Consider the following 27080-nt stretch of genomic DNA (forward strand, 5'->3'; position numbering starts at 1 on the left):
ACCATAAAGGGGTTTCAACATTGCTGTAGTTTGCGTGATGGCATAGAAACCTTGTTTTAGATTTTCAAATGCAAGCTGAGCGAGGCAAATCAAAGCAGACCTGTGACCAAAATCACAAGGGTGAATAAAAGCCCTTCCCGCTGTCTGAGGCACTGACACCAGCAGATTTATTGTTGAAAATTCACAGAAACACCAATTTTAGAAAAACAGAACAAGCCACATGCTTTGAAAACTGTTTTGCTGGAAACCACAACATTTCACGATTGCATGCCATCCAACTGCAGTGGAAAACCTCTCACAAATAAACACACAAACCTGAAGGAATTATCAAAACCCTACATTATTTTGTGGCATTTTCAAACTTCAATATATCTCCTATTCTGCCCTTCAAAGAAAAAATGTTCTGCTTGTAACCAACCGCTTTTCCGTGATATCCCATTTGTGCTTACCAGACAAAATATGCATCTTATACAAAATCTTCAGTATTCTGCTCCCAAAGGCAACCTAAAATATGTTGTTGTGGAGTCACTGGATGCAAAATGTCTCTCTCTGCAGGTACAAAGTGCCGACTGATGGCATACTGATGAATACTCAGGATTTCTAAGTGGTGAAGACAGTTCTACGATTAATGTACAGACACAATCCTACAGCCGTTAGTGCTATTTGTATTACTTTATCACTGTTTATTGCTAAGAATCCTGCATCACAATCTAAAAGTCGATTCCAGGAGGACGCAGAAACGTCTCGCTGGCTCATCAAGCAATATATCTTTTCAATTTACATATGCAAAAGCTAAATTATATATTAAAATGTGCAAATTGACATACATAGGTGAATATGTACATACATACAGATATTTCTCGAGCAATTCCTTCAAGAGAAGAAGAGACAGATATGACATGTAGAGAAAAGTCACCAGGTAGGAAAAAATGAAAGCATGTAGGACAACAGAAACCAGGTAAGAGAAAAGAATTGAGGTTGGAGAAGATAAACCAGGCAGGAGAAAAGAAAAACAGATAAAAAAAATAAATCAGGTAGGAGAAAATACAACAGGAGCATGTGTAAAATTTTACAGCACATAGAAATAAGAGTGACGGAAGAAGCAAACAGTGATGGAAAAAATAAGCCACAGGTGGAAAGGAACATATAATGGGGGAAACAAGTCCCTTGCTAATTTGACCAGGTAATTAAAATTAAAGTGTCCCTCGCAGTATTCCCATTTTTTCTAGTGTTTTGGCAAACAGATGACACGCCCATGGAAATTATATGTTTTGGCGCCCCGGCTACTTGAGATGAGGGATGAATTCGGACCAGCTTATATTGGCCATTCCTAAATCCTCATCATCCAGACCAGAGAAGCTAATGTCCACTAGTATCTTGCTCAGGCTGTCGTTCATTGTGTCCAGGACGAGGCCCTCTGTGATTGAGCGGTTGACAGGTGTTGCGGCGCCTCCTGCCTGAAGCAGCTCTCTGGAGCAGCTGCTTCTGAGGCACTCGCTGGGAGAGTCTGTCGGTGCGGTCGCTCTGGGGGGGGCGGATGTGAGCAGCTCTCTGGGGGAGCTGAACAGAGGCCACTCTTTAAAGGGTGTGCTGTTGAAGCTGAAGGTGTTGTAGTCATGCCGCGGCGTGACTGCGGGACCGCCTGGCGTGCGGATGGGGCTGAAGTCCAGAACGTTTTGGCTCCCTTTGCCCACAGGGGTCACTTTCCACGGCTCGGGTAAGACTTGAGAGGGAGGCTTGCTGGGCGTGGAGGAGGTCAGGTGGATGTTACTTTTTATGGGGGTCTTGAAGGAGAAGTCTCGATCAGGGCTGTGCTGCTCCTGCTGATGCTCTTCCAGCTCAGTGTCGCGCATGTCCTGGAAAGTTGAAGCGTCAGAGGCTACGCCAGAGTCAAAGAAAGTATTATTGGGGCAGAGGAGGACAGGTTCCTCGTGCTGAGAGTGAACCAGGCGCTGTTTGCGTCGAGAGCCGCTGGCTTGTCTTTTGGGAGTGGCTTTGGGAGTCTCGCATTTGATTGGGACACCTCTCGGCTCCTCCTTCACCTCCGCCGTGAGGTCTTTATTCTTCTGAGGATACATTACCACAGCTGGGGCGTCACTTTGTGTCACCTGTCGGGCACACAACCATGAATTTCACGATTCTACCAGTAACTGTGTCCCTCAAACACAGACAGAGGGTTGGGGTTGGCAGTGCGTCTTATAGGACCGGTGCCTCCGGAGCTGAATCACAATGCAGATTTCAGTGCAAGTCTTTTTTTGCACATTCTCAACTTGTGCATAAAAAAATAAGTGGAGGCCAAACTTTGATTTTCTTTTTGTAACAAAATTACACTTAAAGTGCAAAATGCGCGTATGCAACCAACTGCAACAGACACAGATTATAGCGAATGATGTACTGTCATCGCACAGACCACTGAAGCTGTCTCTGTTGTCTCTGGATGGCCTGTAACACGTTTATGTATGCCTTTAACACATGGCTGATCACAGCACTCTTCCAAGAGCACAGAGGAGGAATATTAGTTGCTTAAAACTTTACTTCCACTGTTCAAAGTGCTCTCCATTATCATACAACCATTGTTTTGCTTTGTTTTGGTTTGACTGACGCTCGTTTGCTACGCCCTCCACTGTTTATCTCGAGGCTCCAACTCACAATGTTCACATTACAGTACTGGATGAAAAGCACCGACATTTGCATTTTCTTTTGCAGGCTTTCTAAAAATTACGTTACAGTTTGCATTACGTTTGGATGGAAAAGCGGCTAGTGTTGCTGTGGTGGATGGAGCGGAGGGTTTGAATACAACTCTTAAAGACCAAAGTCAAGTTCCCGTGTCTAAGTAGCCAGGCTCACATGAGTTGGACTATTAAGGTGGACCAGCTATTGTCATTACAGGGTGACGCTCTCAGCTGCTCACAGATAATACAGAAATGTTGGGCTGCTGAGTCTCTCCTGAGTAAGGAATATATATATGATTTATTGATCCCAGCTCAAAATGTATTTTTGTTATTTGTACTGTTTCTTTTATTCAGTGTTTAATTATTGTAGTTTACGGTTCATACTTGAATTAGTTATGTGAATTTGTAGACTTCTGTATTTAATCATAGTTATATGAGAAAATAGCCCTATATTTTAAACTGTTAAGAGTTTATATATTGTTCAATTTTAAGGTCAAATTTTGGCTTTCAATAGATAGCCAAAATTTGTTGACCATTTCTGTGCTGCATTTGTTTTTTTAGGCATTGGTTCAGGCATTGTTTAGGCACAAGTGCAATTTTAAAAGTAGAATTTTATCACTGGTAATGGGGGAAAAAAGCCAAACAGTATCAAACCCTTTACACACATCCCAACACAAATTGTTTGCATGGAAAACTCTAGCCCTCCAGCAAAAAACTGATCCCGTATGACTTTTGATGCTCAGAAATCTAAGATGTATTTTAGCAATGTAACATTTGGCTTCTCAAATACAGAACTTCAAAGACACTAAGAGTGTGTGTTTGGATTTTGCCATATTTCTGCAACACATGACTTGCTCGAGCCTTTACCTTAGGAGCGATCCGCACTCTCTTGGCTCCTCGAGAAGTGTTCTGTTTCTGCTGCGAGCAGGACGGGGGAAACGGGGCCGATGAGGACGGCAGGTAGACGGAGGAGGTGACGGGGAGCTGGATGGGAACCAAGTAGGAATCGGTTCGAGGGAGAAGAGGCTTCATCCTTCTCTCTAAATGTAGAAAAGACAGCAACTTTCAAAAAAATAATAAACTAAAAAGAATTTCTGACATTTTTGCCCATTTTTAACTTTGACCTCCCATCTCTTCTAAACTCACCGGAGCTTGTTGGTGTTTTTCTTGCATCAGGAAGAATCCTCTTTTGTTGCTGTGAAAAATCAAATGACAAACATCCATTTATACAGAAAGTATACTGCCTCGGCGATCTTATTTTGCTCTCTTATTACAAACTACACCTGTTCTCTCCCTTGTTTTAGAGACTGGCAAGCTATAATGAACAAAAGTCAAAGTTAGACCTCTTATAAACACCTCTATATACAGTCATGGAGGAATGATGGACCTGTTTCTGAGTATACACACTCCTGAGTGGATAAGGCATCTCAGAGCAGACTAGTTTTTCAGTGTGACTTCAGCCTCCCTGCTGCTCACATCATCTCCTTCTGCAACAAAAAGATCTCCCTCGACCTTAGACCTCCAGCTGCAGCTGCACTCTTTGGGTTAAAGGCTGTGGTAACAACAAAAAAAAAGTAAGTGAAAGTGAATATATCATTGTCTGTCCCTTTCCTGCTTTCTCCTGCCTGACTGCAGAGATGAAGACTGTTCCTGGAGAAGTGGAAGGATAAAACCATCTTACTTGGTTGGGAAACAAAAGCATTGGCACGGGAACAGGAGCAGTCATTGGGTCACAACCAGGCTGTAAAGAAAAATGTGACGTGAGAGGGAAGAAAAGTCATGAAGATTAGCAAACAGAAATCCACAGTAACTCCCTGACACCATGGACAATAATAATGATATCAAATGTACAAAACAATGAACAGTGAAAACAAAAAATCTATTCAGTTTGAGGACTTCCTTTATTCAAAAAAAAAAGAGGAAGAACGTGGAAAAAGGTGACAGCGTTACAAAGTCATTTGTGCTCACCTTGTACACCTGATCAAGAGTGAGGCACCGGTTGGCCTCCGGTCGGATCGTCCAAAAAGATATTTTACCATCTGGTGACGTCTCACGAATGAACATGTCGTGCAGAGAGAGGTTATGGCGGATGGAATTCTGCGATTTCAAACAAGAAAAAAAATCTTTAATGTGTGTTTTGGTAAGTGATGTTCTTAAGCTGCTTTTTATGCACCCACAAATAAAACATCTATCTCTCTGTTATACAGCACCTTCCATCCCGGTTTGGCCACCTCTTTGAAGTACGGGAAGTGGTCCTCGATCCACATGTAAATCTCTTTCAGGGTCATCCTCCTGTTCTTCCGGCTGTTGATTGCAAACTGGATCATGGCCATGTAGGAGTATGGCGGTCTCTCTGACATGGGTTGCTGAACAGCTTCTACCTCGATTTGTGCATTTTGCACCTGTAAGAGAAACAGAGGCTTGAACACGATACCAGGGTGTCTACAGGTATCAAACTCTTCAATTTAATGCTTTTAAAGTCGATTTTTAACTACATTTATTTTTTTAACACAAATCATTTTTTCAATAATTTACAACCGAGCTACTTCACAGAAAGAGCTTCTACTCCTTTATTTATTGTTGTGGAGGTGTGAAAATACCTCCAACTGCATTTGCCCTCAAATTAAAACCAGACAATACTCTAAATCTAACCTCAAGGTTGTCGAATAATTTCAAATCTAGCAGCACAGCTGTGCTCTCATTGTAAATCACAATGACATGACATTTTAGTGAGGCAGACTAGTTAAAGGATGGTGTTTTGGGGGACATGTTGAGACATGCCTAAGATCAGGACCCCTCCACACATGCATATGTTTTCACACTAAGTTAATAATCACACTGAGGTGGCAAAAACAAGCAGCTGACCTGAAGAGTCTGTGAATCAGCAGGTTTTACGTTCTCCTTGTTGGCCATCTGCTTTGCAGGATCTGGTTCGAAGGTGCATGTGTTCATTCGGCCCAGCCACTGAATATTGGTGAGGCTGTCGTCTAAAGGACCACACTCCAGCTCCTTATTCACTAAGAAAGAAAAACAGAGAACATCATTGCTTAACCCTTTAAAACCTGAGCAAACTGAATTGACTGCTTTCAAAAACAGAGGAAGAAATAAGCCACTTATTAAGATATGGCCCAAAAATAAGCAGGAAATTAGTTTAAAAAAAAAAAAAAAAAAAAAAAGATAAAACAAACTCGAAAATGACAAAATATAATAATAATAATTTTAAATATATATGGTTATAATAATTATAGTGTTTTTTGGGGACTTTTTCCCCCAGAATTTTTAAAATTTCCTTTTTTTAACACTAATTTTAAGGTCATTTTTTTGGCACCTTTTACACATTTCTTACAATTTGCAGACCATTTCTTGCCAAGTTGTCCATTGCCTTTTTCCTCATGTTTTCCCAATGAAATCACATCAATTTGCTTAAGTTTCAAGGGTTAAAAAGCTTATGAGAGGCATCTCAATGCAGCACACAACAAACTGATGTCGATCCAGGTTTAAAGGGGTTAAAGAAAGGAGGGATTAATGCTATTGGTGCTATTATAGGTGAAAAAATATTTTAACTCCACAATTGTACTTGAAAAATCTTATTTCCGTACATGCTTTGATTCCAGTGAGAGGTTTAGCATCTGGGGAACTGAGCGCAGTTTCTGTTTTCATTGGTTGTCCAACTGAGCTGTCATCCCCTTCAGCAGCAGGCTGGCACACAGATCCACCGTCACGGCTGCCATTCCCACTCAGAAGGATAAACTTGTTTGGTCCCTGGGCACCACACTCTTTGCCTTTGACTGTTAGGGCCCCGATAACACTTTGCAGGTCTGCTGTTTTGGGGATGACGACCACCTGTGTGTCAGACATGGAGGGGTGGTCCATGACGCGGATCCCATCAGGGAAGCTGCTCTGAGTGGCGGCTGATTTTGAAGGCTCTTTGACACCTGATGCATCAGCTTGGCTCTGCGGTTCAGCAACTGGTGGATCATTTTGCTGGAAAGGCAGCTTTCTTCTTCTGAGGATCAGGGGTCTCCTTGGGCTCCGTCTCATGGTCATTAAATCAGTGAAAGTGGTCCCTGGTGTTCACTAGTATTCTGTACAAAAACAACACAAAAATGCAAACATGTGGATCCAAATAACAAAGATAGATTTAAAGCATCCAAAGCACTGGAAAAAAATATAACACTACAACACACAGTGTTAACTGGAAATATCTGTAGATTAACGTTTACCTGTCAGTGCAAAGTTACTAGCTAGAGAGTCAACAGTTGAACCTTTCCTCTTTAGGACAATTAGATTAACACGATGAAATTAATATCAAATACCAGTCACCAAGCACCTTTGTGAGATAAACTACAAGTTAATAATGAACCACAAGATGAAGTCCAGCTCCACGTAGTCTCTGTATCCGTTTTTTAGCTGTAAAATTGGTAAATTTAGCAACTTATTTCCAGATCTGTTGGTTATGTTTCCTGGCGACTCCTGCCTTCTAGAACAACAGTCGTTAGTTTGCAGTTAGCATGTTTTGTGTAACCGCTGGTTCTTTGGCAAACGTCCAACGTTTATACGCATCATATATGACTTATTTCAATATTAGAAAAATAGTTAGGACTCTATGAAAATTTCGGCTGATATTTAAGCCATCAGACATCCTTCTATCTAACAAAAAATACAAACATGTCATCACAAAGTAGTTACGTTAGCTAGTTAGCTAAGTGTAGCAACAAGAGGTGTTGCAATAAACTGAGTTATATTTATTACAACAAACGCTACATTATATTGTGAGGAATGCCGAATTAAAGACTTGATTATTATTATTGATAAAACATTTTAATTTTTAATATCGATGCACATCTGTAGAAAACGTAGTGAAAGCATTACAATTTGATATTTCTTAAACGGGGTTCAATGTGACATCTCGTTGACACACGAATGACATGCATTGGGACACGACATCAATGTTACAATAAGATATTTGTGGGAATACTTAAAACTGAAAACTTACATATTAGCTATTACACCTCGAAAATATTGCTAACATTACATTGTCGCCAGATGACCGTTTGAAGCTAAGCTACATTAGCTAGGTGGTTAACCATTACGTAAGGCTAGGCTACGAGCTAGCGGGCTAACTACGCTATTGTATCAAACGGCAAAGTTGAATAAAGCCAAACCTTCATATTACTGCGATGTTTCGGGTAATTTCACTCAGTCGGACGTTCACTAGCAGTTGTTTCATATCCTATGTCGAGACAAAAAAATATATGATATCGATGATATTCTCTCATTTAGTGTTATTTACATGCCGTCTAGTCGCGTCAGAAACGTTTTTGAATTTTGGCGCTGGGGGTGCCACTACCGTCACTTTGATCACGTGGTTTAAAAATGAACCAATAGCAGCTTGATAAAAGACCACGTGACAGCCAATCAGAGACGACGATGCTGGAAACCGGGAAATAATAAGTAAGAAGAGGACGGAAAACAAAAGAAGTTAATAGCAGACATCGAAAGTGGAATAACTAATCGTTTATACATTTATTAATTGTTTACAATAATGACAATGTCTTGCGTGAAGTATCACATTTAGGTAAGTATAATATCAGGTTAGCAACTGCGAATGAAAAGGCTCAAAGTTACACAGCTGACTGTTTACATCTGAACCATAAACAGTAATCTGGATTTGGTGACAGTTTTGGGCTGATGTTTTAAATACATTGATTAAACGATGCTGTCATTCCTTCAGGTCATTGGGAATGATTTCTATTAATGCCCCGTAAAAGAGCCAGAAAGACAGATAAGTCTCCCCTGCGGTTCCTGGAGCGACCTTTGTGTGGAGCCAGACTCCAAAATGTGCCTGAAGTCCGAGCAGCACTCAACCCCAGAGAGTATTTCACAGAAACACAGAACCAGAACCAGAACCAGAACAGCTCAGCTCTTAACTCTTGGGTAAGTAGTTTCATTTTTGAACACTGTTTGGGGTGCGAAATGTCATCTCCCTCTTATTGTTACACCTTGTAACTTATGTTACTATTTTTGCACCTTGTTTTTTTATTATACTGGGCACCTTGTTTTTTTTTTTATTATTCAATAATTTTTATATTGCAATTATTTTTTATTATTATATTGTTCTTTTGCTGCTTATCCCGTACCTCATAGCTGCTGTAAGACTGCAAATTTCCCCCACTGTGGGATTGATAGAGTGAAAATAAAGATACAATATCTCTATACAGGGTGACGCTCTATCCACTAAGCTACCAGGCGTCCCTTATCTTATATTATCTTCTCATATCTTGTCAGCCTTTTTTAAGTTATTGGATATAAATCTCATGTATTAAGGTATTTCTTGCTTTGTTTATTTCTTTAGTAAGTTTATTATATGCAATTGGACAATTTGTCAACATATACAGAATGACAATAAATGAACCTTGAACCTTGAAAAGGCTCATTACTATTCAGCAATAGAGTCCACTGCTGAAGTATCCTTGAGTATCACTGAATCTCTTTTGGGTAAACCTGCCCTTCCTGTGCAGTTAGGGACTGTTCTTTATCAAAATTAGAGCTGGGGTGTGACTTTTTAAATTTATTTTTATTTAAATAACAACCAGTTCCTTATTGCACCTAATAATATTTATTATTTGTGATTTAAGTTTTATTCAGCTGTTTGTTTCCTGTTTTCCTGTAGGTAAGCCCACAGTTTGACAGTACAGTTGCAGCTGCACCTCTACCGAGACGAGGGAGGAGAAAATGCCACTCCACTACAAGCATCATTCACAGTTGCAGTCAGCTGTCCAGGAAAACCAGCGTGTGCAGATTCCCCTCGTTATCATTTCAGACAAGGTCAAGAGACCATTCTCATCAGCCAAAGAGTACACGCACAAAGAAGTCTGCAGCGTCTACTGTTGTGTCTGACGCTGGAAATCAACCACAGGGATCGGGCCAAATCAGAAGGACAGTTTCAAGTGCCCAGGACTCAGACACACCAAAGAGACAGCCGACCTCAATCAGAAAACGCAATGTGGAGAGACTTTCAGATTGTGCTGCATCTTCCAGCAGATGTTTGGACCAGCCTGAAACTCCATCGATTCAAGCGGCAGAGAAATACAGAATTTCAGCAGATGGTGTTTCCACACCTGTTTCCACTGAGTTCTGTAGTGTCAGTCCACCACCTGATGTGGACACTCCAACAGTAATTCAAGAGGGGAGTCCCTCCCTCAGCTCTCTACACTGGCTCCTGGCTCAGCCGTGCACACCACCATGTAATCAGCCACCTGACATTTTAGTGGCTGACACACCAGAGAGGGATTATGGGGTGAAGGTGACGTGGAGGAGGAGGAGGGGGTTGATGATGCTGTTAAAAGAGAGGGGCCACCTCTCTGATGCAGATGCATTAATTCACAGCTGATGTAGAGATTTGGGACAAAGAGGATCAGGCTGTGATATCAACAGAGAAGAGACATTATCATCGGACCACTTCTGTGACTGTAATTCTTTCTATGAACTTTTTTTCTTGCACTGAATGGAGTTGCTGCATTTTACTGCATTTGACCGTTTATTTCAATTAAACTTCATGATAAGCAAAGGATGTTATAACATTGTCACACAACCAGTCTGCACAGTAGTTGTCAAGAATTGAAAAATCAAATCAAACAATGGACAAATTGCAATAATAACATCAGTATCCAAATCCCCTGTTTTTACATCTGACAATTTCTTAAGACCGATCCCATATAAACTGTACTGTTTGTTGTAGATTATATTGCAAATCAAAGCAAGCCCTTTTTCTTAAACACTTTGGGAGCCTATTGTTGGTTATTGTTCCACCAAATTTTCTGACCTGTCAAAATCTGTCACCCAGTTCCCAATTCCTAACTACTCAATGACTCACAAAATTCAACAGTATATTAAAGGGAGTCTGGTACCAGGTCACAGGATCTGACTGTTTTTCAGTTTTCTTGTGCTTCATCATTTTAATGGCAGATATGTGAAATGAGGTTGTGTCTATCTGGACTGTAACTGGTGTAAAATGCACACTATTAAGTAAACATTAAGTTTATCACATGAAATCTTGAGTGCGTGCTGTAATTAAACGGAGGGTGCTGCTGAAATATAATTTGAGCTGCTCTTGGTGGTTGTGAGCAATGCTGTCTAATGTCAAACCTATTTTTGTCTATCAAATCTATTGCATAAAAATATGCAATAAATGTATAAAAGCAAACTTTATTCTTGGTTTATTAAGACTTCTGTTAAGCTTCACTCAGTAATTGGATTGCAGGGATGGTGAAACTCGGAAGAGGAATCTTTTTCAATACAACAGAAATACATAAAATAAAAATATTATCATGTGACAGTGTAATTACACTAGCCACTACAAAAATTGGCTCCACAGCCCAATGCATCTTCTTGGGGCCTGCAAGAGTGTAGATTTAGAGACCTGGGAAACACTGACTGATCAGAGCAGACTAGGCTTCATTGGGACTGGGGCTTAAAGAGACAGACGTTAAAAGTGAGCATTTCAGACAGAGGGTGAAAACAGGTATATGCAGGCAGACAGTTTGAGAAAAAGTAAGTGTTTTTTCAGCTTAAAAGCATGCAAACTTGTTCTTGTAGACATCCAGAATACAAATATTAACCTGAAAATGAACTTAATATGGGATCTTTAAAAGGAGATGGGGATTTCCTGAAATTATATCTCAATGGATTCATTGAGTTTCTTGAAATACTTGTCATGGTTGCTGTTGACCAAACCATTTTCTATTCAAATTATCTGAGATGGTATGTTTTCACTTCATGGCCGAGACATATTTGAATAAAATGGGTGACATATTTCAAGCTCTCCACAACACACAACGCTCACTCGTCTCCAAAACATCCGCCAATCAGCATCTACGTAACAAATCCACCGACCAATAGGAACGCTCGTTGTTCGTGTGCTCGGTAACTAAGGACCGTGTAACAAGAGTTCCTCTCAACAGCGTCCACGAAAAGTGTTCTACTGCACGAGGATCTTGCCTAGCAACCGTGGATAAACATGAGTTACTACAGCATAAGGTAAAATAAAACGCTTATTACGTTGTATTAGCATCTGTTCTGGGTGTCCAGTTGTGTAATGAGAAGCTAACCGGTGTCGTTACCGTCTTCTGTTACCCGAAAAAACTTGACTGTCGCCCACAACTTTTATAGAGGCACCATTGCATACAGTAGAGGCTAGGCAGAGACAGCTAACGTTAGCTTCTAACGGTTACAAGCTAGCTATAACATCCCTCAGCTGGCAGATAAACGCACCTTAAACGTCTACTTTTCTTATTTTGACGCTTTATGTTACTCGTTGAATGTTAAGCTTAGTAGGCGAGTTGATGGTCGAAGTGTCACAGCCAAAAGAACGCGTCAAAAGTGCTTAACCTAAACAATGGAAAAAGAAATTTAAAAACTACGCTACATTAACGCTACGACAAATGTGATTTGATAGGTTTCCCGCTGATAAACACCATAGCCTGGTCGATTGGTACAAATGTCGAAAGCAATGGCGAACTCGTCTTATCTAATGTAAAAAAAAAACAACAACTAAAAACACGTAACATGTATGTTTAATTACGTGTAATAGCCGGGCATTCTTTGTTTATTACAACCTGTAGAGTCTTCTTGTAGCAAATCCATACATTTGTGTGTAATAAAGAGCAAATTCCTGAGGTATTTCCGTCTATACTGTTTAGGTAAGAACAATTACTACTCCCCCACATCGCTGAATATGTATGATTGCGTAGAGTTTAGGAATGTGCGATGACTAAACTAAGAATTCAGCTATGTCTGTTTAATTACAATGTAAGAAGTGTTATGCATCACAGAGTTGAGACACCCAAAGCTATGAATAGGTTTGAATACAGTGAAGCAAGAGGGTTAAGGACAAAAATGTTTGCATGTCATGTTTGAGCATGCCTCTGTCTATTTTGCGTCCGAGCATTCCTGCAAAGACACATCACAGGGACAGTTCAGTACAAAATCATAAATAAATGTTTTTTTTCCTGTTACTTGTAATACTATTCATAAACCCTTTGAAACCTGCACCAACATAACTTTTTTTCTGTGCTGCTGTCAGACGCCTCTCACAAGTTATAAATCTTTGAACCCTTTGAAAAATCGATACAGAATAATATTGCAATATTTGCGTGGCAATATTGTTTCAATACATGGACATCAAGTATCAATTTAATCAACTTTAAATACTGCAATTACAATAAAACATTTGGTAGCCTACAGAAATAATAAAATCAATTGCTTTTTATAGTCCACTGGATAAATTTTGCCCCAATAAAAATGAAGAGGGTTGAACAGACTGAAAACTTTCTTAACTTATCAGATATAACAGATTCTGACAACATTTTCCTTTGGGGACATATTCTGAAGTTGAAAAAGGTAATATATCACATTATATTATATTGCAATACTCTGCATACTGCAAAATGTTTGTATTTGAAATAATGCTGTGTTATGAATACCACCCCTAATGGCACTCGGCTTGTGGTGCTTAATGTACAAAAAATACATCTGAAAAACTCAACAACAGCAGTGTTTCTTCCCATAAATCACGGTTACTCAAGATAATCCACAGACCTTGTTGTGAGCTGCTTCATGTTGGAACTATTTTCTTTCCACCAAAGTACACCCACCAACTGAACCACTGCCCAGGAGGAAGCGTTCATTTACTGCTGGCTCACAGAGCGCAACTATACACAATTTCAAGCTCTGGATCAGAGGTCTGCTTTCAGGGAGAGAGCAGCGAGATAAAAATCAAAGTAGCTCCCACCCTTTCCTGTTACAGTCCTAGTGTGATTATTTGTTTTTTTTTTCAGATTGAAGACAAGAGCTGTCGTTTAAGACAATACACTAAATGTTTATTACAGTTACAGTAATGCTGAAATGTATTTTAATTGCCTACACATAAGTAGGTGTAGGTGTATAGCATTTGTGGTCACTTTTCAAACTCAAGAAAGGTAATACTTTATTATGTAGTGTGCATTAATAAATACAAATTAAAAAAAAAACAAGGAAAGGGAAAGTAATAGATAAATGAATAAATAAATACTAATCATTTTGTAATAATTTTCAACAATAATAATATTAATTAAAAATAATCAATTTGTGACATTTTCCTCAGGTTATTTTTAAATAATTTTCAAAATCTACCAATTTCTTGCAATTTGCAGGATATTTCTTTCCAAATTGCTCATTGTGTTTTTCCCATGTTCTTGAGAAAAAAAATAAAAAATCCATTTTCTCAGGGTTTACAGGTTTCAGTGCTTGTGAAAGTGATACAGCGCAGCAAGAGAAAAGTGATGTCGGCCTGTGTTTTTAAGGGTCAACCACAGACCTTTTTTCAGGCTTTTAATCAAAAACCTATTCAAAAACCCATTGACTTTTAGACCAGGGAACCAGTGGTGCGAAAATCATCATTCGTTTCTGGGTTTTAGGACTCAGTACTGGGGTTCTCCATTGAACTCTGCAAGTACAAGCATGTCTTGTGTTTGAGTTGTGATTTACAGTGGTTTTGGATTCCAAAGATGTACAGCCCAGCTGGCCAGAGAAATACACTCTGTTGCTCAATCGCTGAGACACTGAAGAAACATCCCTGGTATTTGTAATGGACTCACTTTGTACTGGTTGAATGCTACAGTATTGCATACATTTCACTGAAGTTACAGTTCCTGCTGTGTGTTCACAGTAACTCTGTGGTTCTGCATTAAGAGTTGAGTTTAAGTTTTCAAAATGCCAAACGCTTCATGGACACTAGTTGACATTTCTTCAAAGCTAAACAAATCGAAGCATTATTGGAGCATCGTCATAAGTGGAGTATGTTCCTTGGAGTCCCCGAGGGAAATGGTATATTATAATGGACTCCTGTAGCTTATTTCCATCATTTGTTTTGAGCTCAATAATTACTCCCTGTAGTGAAGGATTCCCCTGCTTATCACCAGTTGACTTACATGCCGTTTTAACACCATCTCTCAGGACAAACAGACACAAACACACTCTTCATTTTCTCCGTTCTTTCTTTCTACCTCTCTCTCTCGCAAATAAGGCACAGAAAAACGATTGGGAAGCTCTGGTCTCCTAGCAACTAGATTAAGGTCCCCCACACCGTGTCTGTTTTTAGAAAGGGCAATCTATAGGTTTCAGTTTACAGAGTTACCTTTCTGAAACAGCGTGTGCTTTTCGATATTTGTGGCAGACAGATATGTTACTCATTAATGCTGACAGTTGAACATAGAGGGTTCCAGTAATAGTGACGGAGATCTGGTCTATTAAAAGCTGAATAATTTCCCACTATTGCATATAACTGAGATGCCAGACAGACTGTGCATCTGTGGTTTGATATATATATATTGTCCTCTTATGAGTCAGAGGAAATGAGCTGCGACTGATTGCTGAGTCTTTCAGAAAGTTACCGGAACATAGCCGGTCAGTAAAATAAGGGAACTTAGGTGATAGCGACTTAGATTTTTGTAAAAGAAATATATATCTAGACAAATAGAAAAAATGACTTTATGCCAAATGTAAACAGGCTAAAAAAGTTAAACTGGTGTCAGTCTGCTAACTACTTTGTTCTGAAAGCATTCTTGCTAATCTTTCTTTGTTTTACTAGTAGGGGAGAGCGGGGTCAGTTTGGACATTTTTGTATCAACATGAAATAACCTTTCATTATTAACTTGAACAGTTCCAGCCCTGCTCACACTACCACTCAGTAAGACAGTCTAACAGCTCTTCAGTTCATACATTAATGGTTCCCCATGGTCGCCCAATGCAACTAATTAGTCACACTCTGGAGTTCTGCAAAACCCCTTCTTTTTGTGCGTGTGTCTGTGAGAGGCAGAGCCGTAGGAGAGAGATGGAAAAATGAAACGCTGAAGCGAGTCTCATGCTGGTGGCTAAACAATGAGACAATAAATTTGATGTTCCCAATAAAGTCATTTGATACATTGCACATGGAACAATATATTGAGTATATTCAATTTTTCGCCCACACCTAATTCTATTAGCGCTCCTCATGAATAGGAGAGCTCTAAAAATATGAGATCAATAATTGTTGGCAGATGTTTTAATTGTGGCAGGCTGCCACAAAGAAGTGAAGGACACCCTGCAGATCAAACTGACCCCCCCCCCCCCCCCGTAGAGAAGACACATTTTGGACTCCTGTGCTAGCTACAGCGAATACAAGGCAGGTTTCCATTAACCCTCAAACTGTGTGACAGCGCGAATTTAAACTGCAGATACAAAATATCGCTTTTATAGCTCATATGATGTGCAACACCAGGTGGCAGTAATGTGACTTTATGGATGCCAAGAGGAAAAAGTACATCAAAGTCACATGACATTCTACAAAACATAGAAATTTGAGGAAAGTTGCGTAACATCGCATGAGAAGTTGCATAATATCATTTAGTGGAAATGCAGTCATCTTGCAATTGTGTTTTATCAAAAACTTTTGCACAAATCTGTAATGGAAACCCATCTACTTGCTCAAACTCATAAGCCAGAAAACCAGCTTTCCAACAATATTTTTTTTGTTTGTGGCATAACTTTAAAAAAAGCATCCTAAAATATAAATAAAAGAGCCAAAAAAATGCTCACATGCTATAGACTTTTAAACCAATGAATGAAATTTGAGGAGTTGTCAGAAGTTTGAGATTAAAAGTGAAGAGTGGGTGGGTGAGTGAGTGGTAAAACTGTTAAAGTTACTAAAAAAAAGTCCTTTTGTCTCAACCGACCCCAATCTACCCTATTTAGGCCCATCACTTCCATACCTATCCCTAGTTAAATGCGTTGCCTGAAGTGCGAAGTCATGGTAACAGCTCCAAGCCTCCCTGCCTCAGTCTGCCTCTGGTAGCTGTCACTCCCCTGGGTGGGGAGTAGCTACTCTTTGTCGGTGACATAATAGCAGAGATCTTGGATCCTGCGGGGCTGACTGTTAGGTAGGACTGCAGAGTGACTCTGAGCTCCAGTGTGAATGAAGACTTTCTGTGATACAGTAGATAGGAGAGCCCTGGACTAGCGTTCCTGCAGCCGCATCCATGGACACTGTAAAGAATGGGGGATCTCAGCCTGTCTACAGTCGCTGGTCATACAGGTATTATGCTCTTGGTACTATAAAAAAATCGCCTTCCTTGTGTGCTCTTCAAGACTTATGGTTTATTTGTTCTAGTAGGACAACTGGCCCCTGCATTTACACACAAACGCACATTTTTGCTTTAGCTCTCCATATTGACTTTTTGGAGGTGGCCTGTACCAGGATGAGAGGTCAGCGCTACTATAATGTTTCTTCCCGTCGCTGCTCCGTCCCCCCAGACAGCTGAATGGCCGGCCTGCAAGTCAAAGATGCTCCTCTTGCTCATGTTGCTGCCACAGTGTCGTTACTTATTCAGAGCGTCAGGCTGTGACTGTGCTGTAACCAGAGTTGGTGATTTGTGTGCGTGTGTCCAAGCTGTTGCGTATGCTGTTGGCTGTTTGATTGGAACAGTCGTGTAACTAAGGATGTGCTTCGAGTATCCGTCCAACTGATTACTGAAACAGCTGAAATGACTGTCTGTTAAATGTGTCCTCTTAGCAAAGCCTACGTAACTCATTCTGTCTACGTTTTTTTGTTCAGTGTGTTTGTAACTGCTACTTAAGTGTTTCCCCTCATATAAACCTAGTACAACAAACTAATTTTTTAAACAGTCTAAGCTGAAAAGAGAAAGAGAATCGGAAAGAGAATGTGAGACAACAATTGTCATCAGTTGTTTGCTCCACATCAACCGCAGCTGTTTCGCATTAAAATCCAAAAGTTTTACAGGAATACTTCAATTTTGAGAGTGAGATGAGAAGCTTGGTATTATTCCCGAGTCAGTATATCAAGCACAGAGCTGAAGTCAAAACAGGATTAGTTTAATGCTGGCCTTAAACTTAACGACTTTTTAAGCAATCAAAGTCTGCTAGGTACCACCTAGTCTCACACTGGAAGAGATTCTCTCATTTTTTCACATGTATTCTGGTATAATTTCCTCTCTGTGGTAGGAATTAAGCATTAAATCTTATCAGTCCTCATTTTATTCTGTATCCCCTCTTTGTTGGCAGCTGAATTGCCCGTTGCAGACAAAAAGCTATGCTCATTCATCTTCCAAATTCCTTTTTGAAGTGGCAGAGTGGAAGGCTTTTAATTAAAATGAACAACAGCCAAAATGGACTGAGTTCAGATAATACGATTCGTCTGAATACCGCCATGCAATTTCTTAATAGCTTTGATACTGTCATCTGAAAAGAAGCCACTGGACAACTTGTCTGCTTTTGCACCCAGTCTATTGCCCATTTGATATTAACATTATTAATGCCTCTGACTAAATGCTGTCTGAGTAAATAAATATTTAGATTTTAATGTGCAGCTCAGCAGATAATACACGCCCTTGCAGACCCCTCCCTCTGTGAATCTTTACAGCACAGTGCTAAGACCTCCGATTAGAGCGAAGCCCAAGAACTGGCTGCAGGTTTTTAATCAATGCTGCTGGAGGTGCGCTGTTGACGGAGGTGAAGTCTCCATGGTTACCTTCGTCTGACACACAAGGAAGGGACAACAGTGGCGTGTCCTTCTCTTGTCACCCAAGCTGTGACGGACTAATGAAACATTGATCACTCACAGCTGTGACAAGGCACTCTTGAAGTGTGTGTGTGTGTGTGTGTGTGTGTGTGTGTGTGTGTGTGTGTGTGAACATTTGTGCTAGAGGACGTTCTCTCGACCCCCAGCAGATTGACGCATATATGATAATACTTTGAAGTATGTTGTCTTTTATCAAATGTTGCACCTGTTCTTCAGCTGTCCTCTGTCTTAGTCATCAGCTTGTTTGACCTTATTAGATAAATACTGTCCTCATAAAGCATAACCTCTGTTAGTTTACTGCTATACAGTGTGTGTGTTGTTTCATTCAAGCATTAAACCTTCGTACCCTGAGCAAATTGGTGCGAAGAAAGGCAGTGAGGAGTTTGGTAAGAAGTGTTCCAAAAATCACAAAAATTAGTAGATATAGGACAGAAAAAAAACATGGAGAAAAAATATCAAGGGAAAAAATAAAAAAGTGAGGGGAAATCTATATTTATTTTTAATTATCACAATGACATATTTAAAATGATGTTACAGAATTATTATTTTTACACAAATTTTCAGGTCATTTTTTGTACTTGCACATATTTTGGATATTTTTTTCTTGCATTGCTCATTGCCTTCTTCCCTTTTTTTTGAGAAATAAAAATCAAGTAAATTTTCTCATGCTTCCAGAGTTAATCATATCATGCACAGCTGCATATAAATGGGAGTATTTAGGGAATACTTAATTTCCTTAGTCACGTAAACAGCTTAGCAGTAATAGTCTTTTTCAGCAGAAGGGCAGGAACTAGAATATTTTGTGCATGTAATCGCAGACAGTGGCACAGCAAAATTTGAAAGGAAGAGAGCGAAGAAGCAACCACTGACTTATTTTCATGGCAAACTCGTTTAAAAGTTTGTTGAACCCTGAATCATGTCTCATAGGGTAGGTTTTGATCTTGTTGCTTGAACTTGTTTCACTCTCTTAATTTCCACATGTCCTGTGCTCCTGGCTGCCTTGATGCCAAATTACCATTTTCCCCCCGAAGACCGTCCAGCTCTGCCAGCTTCTCCTCAAACTCAACCGTAAGGTAGGCAGCAACACACTTGCATCAAACACACATTACACATGGCATCAAACTGCTTTACTGCATGTCAAAGATGTTTCACTAAAAAGTTAAAGTTAAATTAAGTACTGTCATAGTAAAGTTAAAGTACTGTTATAATTAAATAAATCAAAGCAGCACCCATGATGCTTTTATTTTAAAGGACTCGGGCTAGAAATGTTGATGTTTGTGAGAGGCAGAGAGCCAAAGGGAAAAGCGAAAAAGACAAAATGCTGTATAATGCCGATGACTAAAAAAAAAAGAAAGCTGAATCCCTATAAACAATATAGGATAATATGAAATGATTGACTTTTTTTTTTATCGTAAGATGATATATTTCTTTATTTCCCACAGTCCAATTATTGGACATAGGAACATCAGTTTGAGACAAACAGTTTTGTAAATGTGGCAGTGATTTGGCAAAAGCCACAATGGTAGAAGCATCCTAATCTCACTAATGAGTTTAGCTGCACAACTGTGTGTGTAATTAAAAACTACTACCATTACCACCTTCTGCTCTCTATCTCTTCTCCGAGTCATTTGCACCTGTTCTCAGGTGCCATAATGGCCTCCCAGGGGCCCCATCTGTTTGCCAATATCAACAGCCAGGGACCCTTGGAGAAAAGTGACATGACGCGCAAGATGACTAATTTTGACGTGCAATCAGATCATGACTCTAGCTGGCCGTTGGGGCTACAGATGATGATGTCCTCTGTGGGCTTGAGAGAAGTGGAACGGGCTCATTAAAGCACCACGGGCTTCAAATGGGTTTCTTGAACTTGTCACCTTTTGGCTTTCAGTGGCTGTCCTTCAGAGACGAGCTGTGATGTCAGCCGGCGTTGGACTCGAGGTCCTTAAGTAGCGTGTGTCATCATCTAAACACTCGAGCTGAGGGAAGGATGTGAAGGAGACTGATGGAGATAGAAATAGGGAGTGAGGATGAGCGAGTCAGATATCTTTCACAATGAACAGATAAGAAAAAGAGGAAAAGAAGTATTTCAGCTCAGCAGAACATGAGCTATTTATAGATTCACATTGACAAGAAGAAATAAAAGAAAGAGTTAGTGACCTACATGTTACATCAGCCTGTGTGAGTGACTTGTGTGTGTCTGACAGGAGTAGAGCCACTGTAGGTCTCCGACTCCGACGGTACAGACTCCCGCTGTTGCCCTTCTCTAGTCTCATAGTAGCTAAGCAACATGGGCCCGCTCCCCTCAGATAGGTGTCCAGGGTAAATGCCCCGAGGACCCAGACTTCAAGGCGTTCTCTCAGCTGGAGCCGTGTCCTTTTACTTGCTCCCTTGCCTTTCTTTCTGTTATTTTCAGAGAATGAGTCATGCAGTGTTTCACTAATGAGCTCACAAGGTCACTTTTTGGCCTGTAGATTTGTCATTATTTTAGTTTTATTGCTGATTTACACTTTTAAAACTGTAACTGCTGTCACCATTGACAGCTTAATTGTTTTTTTTCATGGAAGACCATACAGGATACAAAGTCTTTATTGTCTTTTTTTGATACAACATCAGTGGTGACCTCTACTGGTTTGCTAAAGGAAATCTAAGTCAGTGTAGGTGCCCGGGGAGATTCTCTTTTTTAAAACAAAAGCTAGCATCCTTTAGTCAAATCTGTAGTTAGATTTTCAAATCTCAAAACAAAACCTGTCTGCTCTTAACAATATCAATAACGCAACTCCTGTAGTTTTTACAGAAGATGTGCTCCATTACATTTCTAAAATGCTTACATTTTCTTTATATGCAAACTTACCCAATATCATAATGATACATCTTTCTTTCTTATTTACAAGCATGCCCGATATTAAAACCTAATGTTTAAAATGGTAAAATGGTACATGGACATTTTTGGGATATTTTAGAGTCAGTAGGTTATTGTTTTTTTTTTTTTTTTTTTGGACAATGCACATTTGTTTTTATTTCATATTTACATTTTATTCTATATTTTGCTGTGAAAATAAACCTTTCTCAAAGCGTTCTTATTATAAAGACAGCATTTTCTGGTGCAAGTTCATTTTCCGAAAATTTTTAGCAAATTCTGCTTTGAACAAGCGATGGGGAAAAAAAATCTACCTTTTCAAAAAGTGGTTGGGACATGTCCCCAGCATCCCCAGTGTGAATGACACCTATAGCAAGTGCTTGTGTTTGAAAGACTGATTTGATATTGAATCTGGATCGCCATGTTCTGATTTTGAAATGAAGAGAATTAAATGAACAAAATGTGGTTTTGAGCAGTGTTAAAAGTTTAGTGAAAGTTTCTGAAGTATAGTTAAACTTCAGCAATTGTAAAAAAAAAAAAAACTGCATGTGAAATGCCAATCTTCTTATAAGGAAGGTTTTTCCTTTTTCTCTGTAGTGGAATTGAGGATGACAGTGCCAGTCTTATGCAACAGAAGCTGGAAAAACAGGTAAGAAGCTCAACTTCAGCCGCAACTGAACAATTCACGCTTTTGTTGTTGTTTGTTCTCTCTTAGTATTTTCCTAAGACTTTGATGTCTTTTCTCTTTTGTACTCTCAAAGAACATCTGCTGTAGTTGAGAGCTATTATGCAGCATCTTAAGTCTGGTTAAGCCGTCTAGCTCACACATGGATGGTGTTTTCAAGAGCTAACCTGTTGTATTTGTAAGCCAGCCAAGATTTAGCATGAAACCGGTCAGATTAAAGAGCTGAGACGACCCTGTGTTCTGCCGCTCTGGTGTCGCCAAGGGGTGCCTGCTGTTGGCAGGAGCTGCTTCGACATCACCACAGTGGCGTGCAATTTAGTGATTAATGTCGTTAGTTCGGAAATCTCCTGTTTTTCACCTGCCCAGTCACTTGGAATTTTAATACTTGCATACTCCTGAGGCAGAATTGTTTTTTTTTTATCCACCCATTACCTGATGTAGCTCCTCTTCTGTCACACATTTGTTCTCTTTTCATCCCCTCTGAGTCTCTGTGGGTCGCTTTATCTCAAACCTTGCTAAGGAGCTGTGGTGTAGAGCTTTGATTTAAGCTGGAAGCCGTACTCCGCTATCTCACACATTAGGCAGAGAGGAGCGGGAGGGCCAGATTGGTGAGTTCAAAGAGGGGAGGATTTAGTGCGGGACGCCTGGCTTTGTGTGTGTGTGTGTGTGTCCCGTGGTCCCGCTGTGGCTCAGCTATGCTGCACACACTCAGCTGAGTCCAAACAGGCTCACTTGAGAGTGCCCTGTCCTCATGAGTTATGTAAGAACAAACATACAGGCTCTTATGCCCAGAGGGGGATCACATGCAGGTTATGGAAAACTGATAAATATTAAACAATGAAGTAAAAATACATCTTTTTACTGTGCTTTCACCATGGATGGATTAGAAAACACAGACTGAGGTCAGGCCCAAAGTGTTCGGGGCTCCTCTAGCCCTGCAGAGTGTCACTCAGATTAACAAGTACTGATCAGCAAGCCTCAAAATTACTACTGAAGACACTACGGCTTAGAGACACAAAATAACCAAAAAAGATATAAAAGTACCTTGAGGAGACAAAAAATACCCCAAAGAGACAAATATCGACTACAAAGAGTCAGAAAATACCCTTATAAGATACAAAACAATGACAAAAAGATACAAAATTATCGTAGAGACACAAAATGCTTTAAAGAAAGAGCCACAAAAAGACTACAAAGAATTACAACCCGACTGCAGTCACAAAACAATCACAAAGAGACAGAAACTTCACCAAAGAGACATAAAACATCTACAGAAAGATGCAAAATTCCATCAGAGAGACACAAAATTACCCCAAAGAGAAACAAAATGCCCTCAAAGAATCGCAAAAAAAAACTGCAGTCACAAAACAACCACAAAGAGACAAAAATTATTGTGAAAGACAGAAAATTACCTCAAAGAGGAAAAAATGCTCTTAAAGGCCCACAAAACAACTGCAAAAAGTCATAAAATATACCACAAAGAGACACAAAATGTCCCCAAAGAATCAAACTCACCACAGATAGTGACAAAACAACCACAAAGTGGTTAAAATAAAAATACCCTCACCAAGACACAGAACGGCCACAAAACAATATAAAATTACCATAGATCCAAAAAATGCCCTCTGAGACACAAATCTTCTCAAAGACACAAACTACCATCAAAGAGATGTAAAATAAAAGAAACAAAATTACCTTAAAGAGAAAAAAAATGCCCTTTAAGGGCCACAAAACGACCGCAAATAGTCACAAAACAACGACAAAGAGACAAAAAATACTCTTAACGAGACACAAAAAGATACAAAATGACCACAGAGACACAAAATGACAACAAAAGACATTAAATTACCACAAAAATTACCTCAAAAAGACACAACTCTAAATACAGAAAAAAACAACAAAGTCTTTGTATCGTGCTCGGTGTGGGGGAGGTGGTGGGGCCCGCTGCCTGACTGTGCCCAGCAGCTCAGTATCTCATAATCTACCCATGGGTTTCACTCAGTTTACTGTTTCCCACCCCATCTCAAACAGTAAAATGAAAACCATTCAGACAACAATACCAGGAGCGCTGTGTGGCTGTGACCCTACATCACTTTGAGCGCAAATCGCAGTCCCCTCCTCCCCTCTTTCTCTCCCTCGCTCTCTTCCTCTCTCTCTCTCTCTCTAGCACTAATGACGGCTGATTCAGTTAGCAACGGTGACCGCTCTCACTCACACAAACACGCACACTGGCGCTCAGCCTTTGCCTGAGAGCCAGACCTTTTTCTGTCAGAGGAGTGCAGAGGAGGCTGTCGGTTTATCAACCATTAAAACTCGAGTTCCAGGAGAGGAAATGAGGGACAGTGAGACAGAGTTGTGCCCAGAAGGAGCGCTGTTTTCGGGGGGAGGACGTACTTCCATCTGACCTCAAGTCAAATAAGACCTGTGATGTTTTTTCTATAGAGAAACTGGTCAATTTTGGCTCGCAATTGTTCAGGATGTCAATGGAACGGGTTGGTAATTTTTAATATTTATTTTTCTGATGTGTTTTCTTTCCATCTGTCTGAGGATAACAGTTTATATAAGTGACAAATGTGTAGCTGTTCACCCAGTCTTTCTATCTGACTGTTTGTCGATCTTTTTATCCGGCTTAGGAAAGGAATCTCTCACAATTCACACATTAATTTACAGTTTGTGTCCTCAAATCAGATTTATAGTTTAGTCTGCTTTTTCTGTGTGTTTTGGCTGATACAGGAAAGACGTTTGGAGCCTGAATGAAGTCATATCCTGGCCTCAAAATGCCAAGTACTGAGTCTTTACAAAAGAATTCAAAATTACAATAGATTGCTTTAAAATAACATCTAGAAGGAAGGCAACACAAGCTGGTCAAACTCTGATAACATGAACTAGTCCAGAGTGTATGCTGAGAGCAATGCAGGTAAAAATCTTAACCCTTTGAAACTTGGATCAACATAATTTTTCTTTTGCCGTGTTCATACAACTTTTACAAGTATTTAAACCCACAAACAAGGGATGCATGATAATATCAGCACATCATTGATATCAGCAGATATTGGCTTTAAAATGAAATATTTGAAATGGCCAACATGCTGATTTCTGCAAATATGACAAACATATAGATTTTTTTAATGGACAACGTGAACATATAAAAAAAACATCAACCCTAAGTTGAAGTATATTTCATATTTTCCACAATGAATGAATATTACATATAATGAAAAGCATTGTATTTTATGTCTCCATCTGATGGTGGGACATCAAAATAAGAGTATGCATAATAGGTTATTACAGAAATGTCCCGATGATCAAAAAAATGGGGTGGCAAAAAAAAGTGGATATATCGGTATCTGTTATCAGCCAAACAAATTCTTGAATATCGGCTTTTTTGTTTTGTTTTTTGTTTCTGTTGGTTTTGTTGCCAATTTTCAGATAATTTTCGTGTACTTTTGGCCAATTTTCAGGTAATTTATAGGTGAATTTCTTTTCAAGTTGCTCACTGTCTTTTTTGCATCGGGGCAGTTCACCCCAGTTGAAAAACAAGCATAAAAAGAGCAATGTGCCTCTCCAGAAATCATGACCCACTGAAGATAATCCGCAGACCTTGTTGTGAGCAGTTTCATGAGGAACCTATTTTTTTTCTACTTAACTACACCCACCAGCTGTACCACTGCACAGAAGGAAATCATGCATCTACAGCTGGCTACCCAGCAACGCTCATATTTGGGCCCTGACACACCTTGTCTGTCATGACAAACACAACCGCCCACTCGACACTATTACTCTCAAAAACCACTTGTCTCGGGTTTCTAGGGTTGGCTGTCTGTGCATATATTACCAGAGAGTGAGCATTGGGCTGTAAAGGCGAGGGGTGTGGGCCTACCTGTTGCCTCGATGTCCTGGCGCCTGAGCTGTCATCGGTCACTCACTCAGCTTGCTTTCAGTGATCCAACATTGCCTCGCTTCCACTGACAGTTCATTTGTAGACATTAAAAAACACAGACAATAATGGAAAACAAAACTTCATGGGGAAAGGAGGAAAATCCACCGTCTGTCTTCCTCATGACACTCAAAAAAAACATCTCTTTCTCCACTTGGGCTCCACACCTGGTCTGAATCGTCTCTCTTAATTACTTCTGCCCGCCCCCCTTCAGACTCACACAGGCTCTGCTTCAAAGTAAGCCCAACCCACCAAACCTGACAGCAGGCAGGAAAGCAAAAAAAGACAGTTTAAAGATCAGTAGATCTTTAAATTAGTTAGGAAAATTAGTTTGAAATTTCACTGAATCTAAAAAAACAACAACTGAATATTTTAAATATACCTCCACCATCAGCAGTCCTGTTTTCTGCTGTGACAATTGTTACACATCTTGAAATTTGTCTATATTTCCACATCCATTCATCACACTAAGAGTAATGAAGTTTATTATGATAATCCTGCTTTATGTTTTATTCATGTTTTGCCATTATTTATAGACATAAAACATGCAAATTGCAGTCCTCTTAAAGCAGGGTCTTTGAAATAATGACAAATCAAAGTCCAAATTCGTGCTTCATAATACAGTTTCTGTTGCTTCAACATAATTTTATCTCATTTCTTTTCTCCACTTTCTCGCTTTTCTCTTTGTTCTTATGGTGCTGGTAAAAAAAAAAGGTTGCATTAATCATCCCTCTCACTCGTGAATCTAAACAGAATGAACTGATGTTGCTGAGATGAGAAGAAGCAGTGAAAAAGATTTCTTAGATATTTTCTCCGTGATGGATGAGTTATGAACGCCTTATGGTTTGGAAAATATCAGACAAGGCCTCCTGGTCTCTTCAGGCTCACTAAACAGCATCACTAAACAGGGCTTGTTGTGCAGCTGACGCGCTAATTAATGTGCTTACGTAATCCATCGGCTGCTTTGACCACAGAGGCAGGGGGCTTGTGGGAAACGGAAACAGCATGAGCAGGATGAATTTTCTGCCCTAACTTAAACTTCATCAGTGCACACCACTCTGCCTAAAGCATATACTAATACTGTGCAGTGGTGGAATGTAGCTACGTACATTTACTCAACTACTGTAAGAAGTATGAATTTTAGGTACTTGTACTTTTCTCGAGTCTGTTCTTTTCACTTCATACTTTACTCCTCTACATTTCAGAGGAAAATATTGTACTATTTACTTTACAACATTCATCTGAAAGTTTTAGTTACTAATTATAGCTAATATCCATCAATATCCATCAATATATTTTTTATTAATATTTTTGTA

The 27080-nt window shown here is 39.7% G+C and overlaps 3 protein-coding genes across 6 annotated transcripts in view; 2 read left to right on the top strand and 1 right to left on the bottom strand.

Annotated features, from left to right (window-relative positions):
* foxm1 (forkhead box M1) lies at positions 1–25887 on the bottom strand. 2 transcript variants are annotated; one of them, XM_042511068.1, is made up of 9 exons: positions 25708–25887; positions 6272–6757; positions 5538–5689; positions 4883–5074; positions 4641–4769; positions 4354–4413; positions 3819–3867; positions 3540–3712; positions 1–2108 (listed from the first exon to the last, which is right to left on the bottom strand). In XM_042511068.1, the coding sequence occupies exons 2-9, from the start codon at positions 6717–6719 to the stop codon at positions 1284–1286; spliced, it is 2028 nt and encodes a 675-aa protein (XP_042367002.1). In that variant the 5' UTR covers positions 6720–6757; positions 25708–25887; the 3' UTR covers positions 1–1283. The 2 variants fall into 2 exon arrangements, with proteins under 2 accessions (XP_042367002.1, XP_042367001.1); XM_042511067.1 differs by lacking the exon at positions 25708–25887 and adding an exon at positions 7838–7995.
* On the top strand, positions 8115–10811 carry rhno1 (RAD9-HUS1-RAD1 interacting nuclear orphan 1). Its single transcript, XM_042511073.1, has 3 exons — positions 8115–8250; positions 8407–8609; positions 9346–10811. The coding sequence occupies exons 2-3, from the start codon at positions 8430–8432 to the stop codon at positions 10063–10065; spliced, it is 900 nt and encodes a 299-aa protein (XP_042367007.1). The 5' UTR covers positions 8115–8250; positions 8407–8429; the 3' UTR covers positions 10066–10811.
* tulp3 (TUB like protein 3) overlaps positions 11642–27080 on the top strand; it is a 27119-nt gene continuing 11680 nt past the window's right edge. The window contains exons 1-4 of one of the 3 annotated variants that reach the window (XM_042511069.1): positions 11653–11711; positions 16685–16782; positions 19317–19358; positions 21740–21791. In XM_042511069.1, coding sequence (XP_042367003.1) covers positions 16727–16782; positions 19317–19358; positions 21740–21791 — 150 coding nt within the window. In that variant the 5' untranslated portion in view covers positions 11653–11711; positions 16685–16726. Of the gene's footprint in view, positions 11712–16684; positions 16783–19316; positions 19359–21739; positions 21792–24073; positions 24320–27080 lie in introns of those variants that run through there. The other 2 variants (XM_042511071.1, XM_042511072.1) reach the window with 2 other exon arrangements.

The sequence above is a fragment of the Plectropomus leopardus genome, chromosome 22 (genome assembly GCF_008729295.1).
Source record: "Plectropomus leopardus isolate mb chromosome 22, YSFRI_Pleo_2.0, whole genome shotgun sequence".
NCBI lineage: Eukaryota > Metazoa > Chordata > Actinopteri > Perciformes > Serranidae > Plectropomus > Plectropomus leopardus.